At 43.3% G+C, this 13,628-nt stretch overlaps 1 protein-coding gene across 1 annotated transcript in view; it reads left to right on the forward strand.

The window, feature by feature from the left end:
- MYH11 (myosin heavy chain 11) overlaps nucleotides 1–13,628 on the forward strand; it is a 101,206-nt gene that overhangs the window by 12,628 nt on the left and 74,950 nt on the right. Inside the window, exons 2-3 of the mRNA XM_026650635.1 lie at nucleotides 358–719; nucleotides 9,879–10,035. Of these exons, the coding sequence (XP_026506420.1) occupies nucleotides 375–719; nucleotides 9,879–10,035 (502 nt within the window). The 5' untranslated portion in view covers nucleotides 358–374. The remainder of the gene's footprint in view (nucleotides 1–357; nucleotides 720–9,878; nucleotides 10,036–13,628) is intronic.

Here is a 13,628-nt window from a genome sequence, read left to right on the forward strand (position 1 = left end):
GCTCTTTTTTGTCAGATTTTACAGTTTCCCAATAAGACTTTAATTAGTAACAATTTCCTGCAAGAGTCAATAGTATTTTGTAAATACCAACTGATTAACAGTTTTAGAGAGATATTAGTGAACTCCACGCTGCCCTGACAGGATTAAGGCAATTGAGTGATGGTGGCAGCCGAATATAAATTAATGAAAATCTGCCCAAACATCTTTTATGGATAGATTCAGAACTACTAGGTGATGTCTATGACACTAACAATAGTACTATGTAACTTCTGTGCGATCACTATTTAACCATGTTTTGATTGGAACTCCGAATTCACATTTGCCTTCTTTTAAAACAAGGTTTTACTTTCTCAACAGGTGACTATTGAGTCAAAATGGCACAGAAAACTCAGCTAAGTGATGATGAGAAGTTCCTCTTTGTAGACAAAAACTTCCTTAACAGCCCACTTGCCCAAGCAGACTGGACAGCTAAAAGATTAGTATGGGTCCCCTCAGAAAAGCAAGGATTTGAAGCAGCCAGCATCAAGGAAGAGAAAGGAGATGAGGTTGTCGTCGAGCTGGCAGAAAATGGAAAGAAAATTACAGTCAGCAAGGATGACATCCAGAAGATGAACCCTCCAAAATTCTCCAAAGTGGAGGACATGGCAGAGCTGACTTGCCTCAATGAAGCTTCAGTACTGCACAATCTAAGGGAGAGATACTTCTCAGGTCTAATTTACGTAAGTAAACTCAGATTCATCGCTGTTATCTGCTGATGTGTTGACTGAGTCCTGTCATGAAACTGACACACCTTAGCCAATGCAGAGGTTCTGTGTTTCTGAACAATGACCTGTGTGGATTATGCCTTTCCTCCTGATGCTTCCCAATGTATAATGCATTTTGGTCCACGTTTCCATTTGACTTTTTTGTATATTCTACATTTCCCCCTGTTTGACTTCTCCTATTGTAACTAAGGATACAGCCTCTGTAGCTCTTTTGCACACTGGCTCAGGGGAAGGCCCAAAGGCTTGCTAATTCTGAAAGAACAGTGGTGACTTTGGAGGTTTTCCTTAGATAATCATAGAATCATAGGACTAGAAGGGACAAAGGTGAAAGTAAGCCGGCAAGAGCCGATGCGCCGTACCGGGGTGGCCCGGCTTCCTCAGGCGGCAATTAAAGGGCCTGGGGCCCCCAGCAGCGGCTGGAGCCCCAAGCCCTTGAAATTGTCACCAGAGCCCCGCTGCTGGAGCCCTGGGGTAGCGGCAGCGGTGCTCCAGAGGTTATTTAAAGGGCCGGGGCTCCCGCTGCCTCTACTGCCCTGGGCCCTTTAAATAGCCCCCGGAGCCCTGGGGTAGCGGTGGGGCTCTGGCATCTATTTAAAGGGCCCGGGGCTCCCGCTGCCTCTACGGCCCCGGCCCTTTAAATAGCCACCTGAACCCTACTGCCAGAGCCCTGGGGGCTCCAGCAGCGATTTAAAGGGCCCAGGGTGGTAGCGGCGGCCAAGCCCTGGGCCCTTTAAACTGCTGTCGGAGCCCCCGGCTGCCGCTGCTACCCCAGCAGGGGAGGGCACTTACCGGTACAGGGCGGGCTGGGGCTGGTTCTGACCCCCCCATCCCCGCCCCTTCTGCCCAAGGCCCTGCCCCTTCCGGGGGCCAGAGCCGGCCCTGCCCCAGCCCTGTACCGGTAAGTCCCTATTTCTACTTTCACCCCTGAGAAGGGACCTTGAGAGGTCATCTAGTCCAGTCCCCTGAACTCATGGCAGGACTTATAATAGTTAGTCCTGCCATGTGTGCAGGAGACTGGACTAGATGACCTCTCAAAGTCCCTTCCAGTCCTATGATTCTAAGTATTATCTAGACCAGGGGCCGGCAACCTTTCAGAAGTGGTGTGCCAAGTCTTCATTTATTCACTCTAATTTAAGGTTTTGCGTGCCAGTAATACATTTTAATGTTTTTAGAAGGTCTCTTTCTATAAGTTTATAATATTTCAAAATGTTTAAGAAGCTTCATTTAAAATTAAATTAAAATGCAGAGCCCCCCGGACTGGTGGCCAGGACCCAGGCAGTGTGAGTGCCACTGAAAATCAGCTCGCGTGCCGCCTTTGGCATGCGTGCCATAGGTTGCCTACCCCTGATCTAGACCATTCCTGACAGGTGTTTGTCTAACCTGCTCTTAAAAATCTCCAATGATGGAGATACCACAAACTCCCGAGGAATTTATTCCAATGCTTAACCACCCTGACAGTTAGGAAATTTTTCCTAATGTCCAACCTAAACCTCCCTTGCTGCAATTTAAGCCCATTGCTTTTTGTCCTGTCCTCAGAGATTAAGAAATTTTTCCCCCCTCCTCCTTGTAATATTGTTTTACATACTTGAAAACTGTTACCATGTCCCCCCTCAGTCTTCTCTTTTCCAGACTAAACAAACCCAGTTTTTTCAATCTTCCCTCATAGGTTATGTTTTCTAGACCTTTAATCATTTTTGTCGCTCTTCTCTGGACTCTCTCCAATTTGTCCACATCCTTCCTGAAATGTGGCGCCCAGAATTGGACACCATACTCCAGCTGAGGCCTAATCAGTGCAGAGTGGAGCAGAAGAATTATTTCTTGTGCCTTGCTTACAACACTCCTGCTAATCAAACAGAGCCCCAATCTTGTTCCTATTGAAATCAGTGGGGGGTTTTCCCATGGACTTCAATGGAAGCATGAGTCAGCTCCCAAATCAAGTGTTTCAGTCCTACTCTCCCCTTCTCCTTTTCCCCCCGCCCCCAAAAAAACCACAACACTGCCAAAACACTACCCACCTATAGGGCCTAACCCGTCAGTCCTTGTTCAGGCAATATTCCCTTTGAAGTTAGTGGGGTTGCCAGGGTATAAATCAGCACACAGGCTCCAGTTCAGCTAGTTACTTCAGCACGTGCTTAAATTTAAACACATGAATAGTCCCAATGGAAATCAAGTAGAACTACTCCTATGCTTAAGTGGTCTGATGAATCAGGACCATAATTCTGTTCAGTATATTCCATTCTTCAGCTAAAATGTTTCCTTTTTTTGTTCAAATTACTGATCAAAACAATTTGGAATTCTCTTGATGATCATGTGCATTGAACTTGTATAGCCAAGATATTTCCATCCACCAGATGTATTTTATCGTTACCAAATCCTATAATTAATCATAACTACATTTACTGAATTGTAGAACAAGAGACTCCATGATATCCAGTAGGGACTTCACCATTGCTCTTGATTTTACGTGGAAGACACTCAGATACTGCAGTGATGGGCAGCAATATAACGCCCCAATATGGATAAATTGTGCTGCTGTGATATTTGTCACCAGTGATTGGATGGAAATATGGAGCTGGTCTGACAAATTTTACTGTTGCTTTTAAAACTTGCTCATTAGTAACATGAAAATCCTTAAATTGGAAGGTAGGAAATCAGGCAGAAAATTAGGTAGTTATGCAGTGCTACAAAGAGACTTATTAATCATCAAATAAAACCTTTTAAGAGGTGTAAAATCTGGTGCCTTTCATTTGGGAGCTTAATAAACTTAGCAAAAACATGATCTCTGAAAGAAGTTCACTAGTGCAAGTTTCAGCATTTGAGGTTATGATTAGATTCTAATCTGAGAGAGGAATATATTGAACTATTTGTTAAAGCGTCATTGAAGGGACACCATCAATTTAGAAATCACACTTCTTTCTAAAAATGTTTTGCTGCTGTTACAAACAATACCTAACATAACTGTAAGTGAAAGAAATTAGAGGGGGAAATTTTATCCATTTTTTGTGCGTTTACTTTGCTCATTCGACAGCACTTGTGAATAGTCAGTTCCACTCTCTCTTACATAGCTACTCGATTTCCCTTGTTACAGGACTTTCACGTAGCAAAAGAAGAGAGAAAAACATTTTTACAAACAGGAAAATGTGATTGTAAAAATCATAAAAATTGATGGAGGACACAAGAGCAAGCATAGTATCTGAAACTACTTTAAACTTTCTCATCTAACTAGATTTCAATATGATGGTGTTAATTTAACACACATAAATTAATATAATTTGCAGTACAATGGCTCACTATTTCTTGCAGCAGTCAATAGCTTCCACCTGCTGTTCTGTGATATACAAAACTGCCCATCCTTACTCAAGCACTTAACACTAGTGAACTCGCTTATAGTTCAGAAAAATCGGGAGGCATTTAAACAGAGCTCCTAGCTTCATTCTCATTCATTCCTTAACTAATTGGAACAATTCTCACCTCATTTTTAGTCATGCATTGACTTCTTTGGAACACATGGACATAACAGAGAGAAGATTTTGACCTAAATTGTTTAAAAAAAATCTTTTTCCCTGAAGGACATCTCTAATGAAATGTAGACTCCTCATTTTGCTATAGACAAGGATAACTTGAATAGAAAGTTCAAATTACCTGCCCTGTCCATTTACATTATATTGTCTTTTTAATATACATTCAACAACAAAATTGGACAAGCATGATAAAAGCTCCCTGCAAATAAGCTTTGAGGAAAAGATTAAGATATGTCCTTTTTTTTTTAGTGCTTACTAAAAGTATATGAAATGGGGATATTATCAGAGGGAAAACAATCTGTCCATGTAGAACTAGCATTTAAGCCAACGATGCGGTTGACTTTGCTATTATTCCCTGCTGGCATTATCTTATTTAAGAAAATATGATTTGAGCACTTCCCAAACAAACTCTAAGCACATTCAAAACCAGTGTTCAGTTTTCTTGAATGATACTGGCTCATTTGCTTCTGTTTTCCATGGGGCAGGCTGAGGCACTGGAAGAAGATAGAACCTTTACTTCTTTCACTGTAGCAGACACTCCTAGGGTGGCTATTTTCTGGAAAAACTCCAAGCCTATTTTAGAGCATCATGGAAAATTCAGAAAGAAATAAGGATAAAAATTGTCCTTCCTCTTGCTATCATATTTCATGTTGCTCAGAAAAAATAGAATCTGCCTTCTAAACAACCAAGTTCTACACAATCCTAGATCAAAGGATGATGATAAACATGAATATCGGTATAATATTTCATATATATTTTGAGCAACAAGTGACAAAACTTCCCAATTGACTCTATTGGGAGCAGGCCATTTGTGTAGATAGATTAGATTAGATTGATAATCTCCCATTAAAACTAAATGATGTCACTATGAATCCTGGGAATCATCCCCCCAATTTTTGCCTTAAAATTCAGATGGTAAGTATTAAAATATAGGAAAAATATGTTTGGACTAGAACCAGATTATCTCATGGTGTCTTTCCTTAAATATTTTTTATCCTAGTACCATATAACAAAAGACACATTAACACAACTCTTTGACTATAGGTAAAATTTTAGGGTAGAATTCCACTCTCTGATCTACATACTGGAGGCCAGAGTCTCAGGTGGTATAAATCAGCATAGCTTCTTTGGATTCAGTGAAGTGATGTTGATTTAACCTGTTGTGGATCTGGCCCTGGATGTACACGCTACTGTTTGGCTCACACGCCATGGCTGGGGGATTGATGTTGGTGGGAGATTTGCTCACATAGTCAGAGCAGTATAGTGAAGGTCAGGCCCATTGTTCAAATTGGAAAGACAAATAGAGTCCTTAAAGTCCTATTGGCTATGTCTTTCAGCATTGGCTGTGAGGTTAGGGCATTGCAAGGTGAGCAGATTCAGTTTCCAGGGCATGGCTGTATCAGATTCGTATTTGTCTTTCTGAGGCTTGAAGTAGGATAGATGTAAGTAGTGTGACAAAGTTCCTCCTCTATCTTGGTGGGTTCTGCACTTATTCGCGGATTTTCTTGCCTCAGAGATTCACCATGTGGGTTGGGGAACAGCCCAGAGACCTTCCCCTCTGGAAGAACCCACAGTCCAGGTCAATTGGGAGGTTTGGAGGGAACCCGGGCCCGCCCTCTACTCCGGGTTCCAGCCCAGGGCCCTGTGGACTGCAGCTGTCTATAGTGCCTCCTGTAACAGCTGCATGACAGCTACAACTCCCTGGGCTACTTCCCCATGGCCTTCTCCAAACACCTTCCTTAGTCTCACCACAGGACCTTCCTCCTGGTGTCTGATAACGCTTGTGCTCCTCAGTCCTCCAGCAGCACACCCTCTCATTCTCAGCTCCTTGCGCCTCTTACTCCCAGCTCCTCACACTCACACCACAAACTGAAGTGAGCTCCTTTTTAAAGCCCAGGTGCCCTGATTAGCCTGCCTTAATTGATTCTAGCAGTTTCTTCTTAATTGGCTCCAGGTGTCCTAATTAGCCTGCCTGCCTTAACTGGTTCTAGCAGGTTCCTGATTACTCTAGTGCAGCGCCTGCTCTGGTCACTCAGGGAACAGAAAACTACTCATCCAGTGACCAGTATATTTGCCCTCTACCAGACTCCTGTACCCCACTGGTCGGTCTGTCACAGTAGGTTGCCCAATTCCAGTAAGTGCATCTCCATCAGACGATTAGAGAGAAACCATAATGTCCCAGCTGCCTGGAACTCAAAGGAAAATGATGTGCTTTTAACAGAGAGAGCAGAAGGAATATTTCTAACACTAACTGAACACACAGAGTTTACATCCTTAGTGCTTACATAAGATTTTAAAGGCTCAGTTCTCTCCCAGGAGTCTGCAAGGACAGCTGTGGCAGAGAGGCGTTCACCTCCTGGGGGCGCAGGGGCAGGAGTAACATCTGCACTTTCTAAGAGGAGTTTTAACTTACAGCCTGTGGTTGGTAGGAGTCCCATCAATGGAAGCTGCCCAGAAGATGCACTGAATCAACACGTATCCAGGGTGCCATGGTCCTGCCCCCATCCCTAGATGGTCCAACCAATTTTCTGGGCTGTGCCTGCCAGCTCTAGACCCTCTGTGGACTGGCATGTGGGTGACTTGAGCTTCTGAATCCCCCTGTCTGGGCAGACTGTATTGGTGGGGGCTGGCAGCTTGATTTAACCCATGCAGAAATATCTTTTAACACTAACTGATAGATGATCATTAAATCTTGGCTACAGAGTGCTTCATATGCACCAATTCTCCTTCTCAATACCCTTACCAGGTAGGTACCTGGGATTGTATCTAAGCTTTCACAAGTTGGGAAAAGAAGATCTCAAGTAATTTGCCCAAAACCAGACAGAGCTTATGTCATAGCTCAGATTAAAAGCCTGGACTCCTGTGCTTGGATCAGTAGCTCATATTGTCTCCCTGCCTAAATAACCACTTCACTATAACTTCTTACTCTTTAAGTCCCTGATTCAGCAAGGTACTTAAGCACATGCCTAATTCAAAGTACAAGAGTTATCCTACTGACTCCAGTAGGACAAGTCACATGCTCAAAGTCAGGTGATTTTTAAGTACCTAGCTGAATTGAAGCCTAAGTTAGAACTGTTCTTAAATGGGTAAGCTTTTTCGGGGGGAGGAAGTGATGTTAGATATGCAAGATAAAGCTGCCCAGCTGTCCTTGCTTTTAAAAGCCTAAAGGGAATCAATCTTTCAATCACTATGTAACCTTAAACTGTTATTTAAAACTTCTAATTGTTTTAGACATATATAGTCCTTCAACATTGGTTACAGGAGTCTGAGACAGATTTTTTTTTAACTGAATATTTGCCCAGTCTCAAGGAAATCCCACTGTTCATTTAGTTCTGAGCTCTTCTCCTCTCTCTCCAGTATACGGGATCATTTCAGAATGTTTGGAGTTGGGATTTCCCTTCAAGGCTCCAATGCCAAAGAGAAAACAGTGTTAGTAACTAGTGACCTACCATCACCAGTTCTAGCGTAGGGACCTTGAAGGAAGTGAAGAGCTTGACCATACTTTCCTTGGTATCTCACATAAGAACATGCAGATGCAGCAGCAGAGTTTCCAAAGGTGGTAGAAGTGTGAGCATTGGGGTCCTTTGACCTAACCAGAATGGACCACAGGAGTTCTCCTGCATAGTGCAAGTAACCAACCAGTTGATCAGCACTGCAAACTGATGGATGCTATTTCTGTGCTTGCTTAATACCATATACGGTGTTCAGTCGGTGTTTAAAACTTGTGCTGTTTCCTAATAAAGTCAAGAAAGGGAAATCCCTGTGCCCATATGTTAAATCTCTGCTCAAGGACATAAGCCTGCAGAGATGCCTTTGCGTGGTCACATTTTGGAGGTTCTTGTGATGGCTAGCTGTACAGCTAGACCCATGCTCAGACATATTCCTTAGATCCAGGAAGGGAAAGGTCAAATAGCAGCAGCCTCCTGTGAAATAACTCAAATGGTATATTAAAAAACTGTCCAATAATAATTCATCTATATAAATATAAATTAAACTAATTGGAAGATGTTAAATTCTTAAACTATTTTAGTTTATATTTTACAACACACTTTTTTCCTTATAATTTTCTTTTTTAAATCTAACATGAAGTTTTGATTATGAATAAATGATCAGACAAGTTTATAGTTCTTTATTTGTGAATTGTTCAAGATCTGCTAGCTAGCCAGAGTCGTGCAAACAAATTTCAGCCTGTGAAGTGTTTGCAAACTGTTTATTTTGACTACCTGCTATTCATTATTTGTGGTACGTGATTAATCACTTACATCATGTGCTATTGTTACTGATTGGATAGCTTAAACCTTTTAAAATAAAAGAGAATAATGAAAAGCAAATGAACAACAAATAGTCAGTGTTCTTGTGTGCGTGAATATCCTTATTCACATGTAAAGACCAATCATTCCCTAAACTCTTGTGTTAACAAAACCCCCAAAGCCAGGTAATAAAGACATACATGTGGTCTAACCAAGCAGCAATTTGGAACTAGAAGGATTTTTTGCAAACAATCTTCGCAATATTCATCCAGCTCTACATTATATACATACCACCCTACTTTTAAAAAAACTCAATTTCAGTTTCAAGTTTTTTCCCCAATTATCCTGAGATTGTAATTTAGCAAATTGCTATCTGGTTAAACAGAGCTTGTAACATTTTTCAGCTCATTGAAATTGCTCATATGCAGATCCGTAGGCATTTCCATGTACATACAAGCACTAAGAATGGTGGTGCCAGTTCTACCCATTCACCCTGTGCAACCCCAGCAAAGTAACTGCAGTCAAGAACTATGGCATGCAGTGTGCAAAGTATGATGTTTCTATAGAACTTTTAAAAGCAACAGAGAGTCCTGTGGCACCTTTAAGAGTAACAGATGTATTGGAGCATAAGCTTTCGTGGGTGAATACAGGAGCGGCGCCAGGGTTTTTGCTGCCCTAGGTGGCAGCGCTCCTCCTCGGAGCATTCGGCGGCGGGGGTCCTTCTGCTCCGCGTCTTCGGGGAGCTTCGGTGGCAGGTCCCGGAGCGAGTGAAGGACCCGCCGCCGAAGCGCCCCGAAGACGCGGAGCGGAAGGACCCCCGCTACCGAATTGCCGCCGAGGATGGCAAAATGCCGCCCCCCAAATCCTGCCACCCTAGGTGACCGCCTAGGGTCGCCTAGTGGAAGCGCCGGCCCTGGGTGAATACCCACTTCGTCAGACGCATGACGTGTGTCTGACGAAGTGGGTATTCACCCACGAAAGCTTATGCTCCAATACATCTGTTAGTCTTAAAGGTGCCACAGGACTCTCTGTTGCTTTTTACAGATCTAGATTAACATGGCTACCCCTCTGATACTCTATAGAACTTGACATTTGAACATTCTTGTAGCTATCTCTTATTGTTAGAGATGATTAGGTGGATATGTAACTGAAAATTCTTACTTCACCCATGTATACATTCTGATTTCTCCATGGATAGATCATCGTTGTGTTGTATAAAAGGCTGTATAGGAAAGCGATTCACTTATTAAAATGTTGTGTTAAATATGTTTGATCTTCATGTCTCTCAAGCTCTTGAAACATTCTGAGTTACACCATTCTTCTCTGTTCGGTTTTCCTTGCAGACTTATTCAGGCCTCTTCTGTGTTGTGGTAAACCCATACAAATACCTGCCCATCTATTCAGATAAGATTATCGATATGTACAAAGGAAAGAAGAGGCATGAGATGCCACCCCATATATATGCTATTGCGGATACGGCATACAGGAGTATGTTGCAAGGTAAGGCTGGAAAATATCCTGGCTTAGCAATGTTTATAAAACTTAGAAATCCCTGAGCAGCAACAGAAAATGATTGTTATAAACGTTTATTCCAGCTAGGAAAGGAGCACAGTCAGAAGATTTATAGCTCTCTTCAATTACAGAAAAGTAACGTGGGCTTTCTAAAACTTCACGAGGAATTCTTTGGCAGGAATTGCGGTCCATGAACATTATGTGACTCAAAAAGGAAAAACAATTCATTCACCACTCTGAGTGGAGGCATGTGGGCAGGGTTTAAAGTCAAGCAAATAGTTTTGGCAAATACGGGCATGGAAAAAACTCCCTTTGTACCAATGGAGACTATTGCAAGGCTAGCTGCTAGGTTTTGCTGACTCCTCGTCAGAGTTGCTGTGCGCGCGCTGCAGTAGAGTAAAGCCAAGTGAAATCCAGTAACGTCTTGGTGACTATCATTTGGTTGCATTCTCACCTTTTGGAGCTGGGGTCCTATCTTTGGCATCAAGGATGCAATCAACCTTCTAACAATAAAGAGCTGCAGTGGGAACAGGATCAGACCCAAAAAGTAATGTGGAAGAGACTTTCGAGGTAACGTACCTCCTCCCACTTGTGCTGTCGTCGTTTTATCATAGAAATAAAGGATTGGATGGGGCCTCAAGAGGTCATCTAGCCCATCCCCCCCATGCTGAAGTGGGACCAAGTAAACCTAGGCCATCCCTGACAGGTGCTTGTCTAACCTCTTCTTAAAAAGCTCCAATTATGGGGATTCCACAACCTCCCTGGGAAGCCTATTCCCGTACTTAACGATCCTTGCAGTTAGAACAGTTGATCCCTGTCTTCCTTATAACAGCCTTTAACACAGAGGTCCCCCACCTGTGAGGTGCGCCCCTAGAGGGCATGGAGGAACGTCCGGGGGGGTGCGGCAGGGCCCAGGACAGCCCCTCAGCGGGGCAGGGAGGGAGCACCACCCATCCCCTCCCCACCACCAGCTTTGCTCTGGGCCTGCTCCCACACCTGGCTCCTTCCCCAGCTCCTGTCCCAGCACCTGCCCCCGCCCCCAGCCTCAACTGCTGACTGCGGTCCGTTCCCGACCCAGGGCGGAGGCTGGGGGTAGGGCCGGGAGAGGAGCCACACCTGGCTGCGGGCCCGGCTGCCGGCTCCCACCACAGCCCAGCTGTGGCTCCACTCCTGCCCCCAACCCCAGCCCCTCTCCTGGCTCCACACCCATCCCCAGCTGCAGCCCCAGGCTTGCCACCCCGCCCCCCCCCCCCACAGACCCGCTCCCGTCTCTGGGAGGGCAGCAGGGTCTGGACAGGGGTAAGGGGGGGTGCAACCCTCAAAAGTTTGGGGGTCGCTGCCTTAACATATTTGAAGACTGTTATCAGATCCTCCCCTCAGTCTTCTTTTCTTTTAAGTTTCTAGTCCTGTTTGTCCACATCTTTCTTAAAGTGTGATGCCAAAAATGGTCACAATACTCCAGCTAAAGCCGCTCCACTACAGAGTAGAGTGGAACAATGAACTCCCATATCTGACATATAACACTCCTGTTAATACACCCCAGAGTGAGATTAGACTATTTTTTGCAGCTTCATCACATTATTGACTCATATGCAGTTTGTGATCAACTATAACACCCAGATCTTTTCAGCAGTACTACCTCCTAGCCAGTTATTCTCCATCTTGTCTCTGTGCAGTTGATTCTTCCTTCATAAGTGTAGTCCTTTGCATTTTGTCGCTACTGAATTTCATCTTGTTGCTTTCCGATATAAATCTGTAAAGCCTTATTTAAAAACTTGTAGTCTATGAACAACAGATTTTGGGTGGTAGTGGGGAATAGAAAACAATCAGTTTAAAACACTGCACTGGTATAGGGTAAGTTGACATATTGGTCTACTATCTCAGAACCGGCCACAAATGTGGTCCAAGAAACTGGAGTTCAGATGAACTGCACTCTTTGTCCCCCGATTGTTTGAGATGGGAGCATTTAGATATTGAAAGATGTTGAAAAATGCAGTTCAAGGGCCCAATCCTGCAGTCCTCACTGACAAATTTTGCCTGAGCAAGAACTCCCAGATTGGGTCCTGAGCTTGCTTGACTTGGGAAAACAAACCAGGAATGTTTACTAAGCAATATTGCAGCCCAATAGCTGAGCTACTGTGAAGTATTGATTTCTTTGTAATATATTGTTTGTATAATAAGCGTATGCATGTGTACACAAACATAGGATTGCTATTCAGAGGAATTGGCTCAGCAAAACATTTTGCACCCTGTATTATTTGTGTGTCATTTTCCTATGTAGTCAATTTATTCAAAACTCTATGAAATACTACAAGAAGAATTGTTCTGATGCTGTATTTGTGCCTCCTCTGTAACTGTTTGAGAAATATACTTGGCGATCTTAGTTGCTAATTATAAGGAATCAAAAATTAAAGTTACCCATCCTTAACCAATAATCTGGAATATCATAAATGGTGGCTATTGCTTCATTCACAAGACTTACCCAAGACATAATGAAGGAAGCTAATTTCCTGCTTTTCCATGAAAAGCAGTGCTCCTCTTGTATAAGACTGGCTTTGTTGTGTGATTATGTAACACCAACAGACCCTGGTTATCAGGATCGAACCTGGGACCTCTGGAGCTCAGTGCATGAGCCTCAACGGCATGAGCTAAAAGCCACATGGCTATTAGCTAAGGCTGTAGAGCAGATTCATTAATCTCTCTCTCGCTAACTGGTCTCCGTACCACTAGATAGGACACAACACCACACCCAGGAGGTGTGTGGGTTACAATTAGTATGTTAGATTCTGCTTGCAGCCTATATTAACTGACCATAGATAAACAGACTTCAGCTGACTTTAAATACCTAGCAAGGTATTTTAATGTAGTTGGATATTAATGTGGAAATACATCTGTTGCCTATAGGTCAACAGTTTCAGATACTGGGGGCCTAAAGTGAGGCCCCATAATCCATATTTAGGACCAAAGTAAATAGCCTGATTTTATTATTATTATTATTATTTGCCCCCCAGAAGACGTGAACACTCACAGCTCCCTCTGACTTCAGTGGGAACTGTGAGTGCTCTGCACTCCTGAAGATCAAGCCACTTACTTAGGTCCTAAATATGGATTCAGGTGTTCAACTTTAGACATCTACACTTTTGGACATTGGCCAGAGCGTGTAGAAATATATATAATCCTATTTAAATCCAGGACAATCAAGTAGGTGCCATATTGTATCAGCCGTTGTTAGCTTTGTGGCTGATGTGATGAATGCACAATTTGCTTTTCTTATCTAGAAACCACTTTGGCTTCTCCAGCTGAGTGGGAATGGAAGATAGGGTCACAGTCTGACATGCGGCGCAGAGGGTTTTGACACTTCACTGTAGTGCACAGAGAAGATATCAACGGACGACGTGCCTCCCTCCCCTAATTATAGCAGCAGTTACTCTTATAAACACATGCATATAAAATCCTCTTACACTCAAATTTATTGCATAACCATACAAGAGTCAGATGCTGGAATCTAACTTAATGAGATCAGGTTTGCTTTCCAGAATAGCATAACCATGGTAGCGTAACCCACTCAGTATAAATTGATG

This window comes from Terrapene carolina, unplaced genomic scaffold (assembly GCF_002925995.2).
Source record: "Terrapene carolina triunguis isolate 2854851 unplaced genomic scaffold, T_m_triunguis-2.0 Scaffold93, whole genome shotgun sequence".
Classification (NCBI taxonomy): Eukaryota; Metazoa; Chordata; order Testudines; family Emydidae; genus Terrapene; species Terrapene triunguis.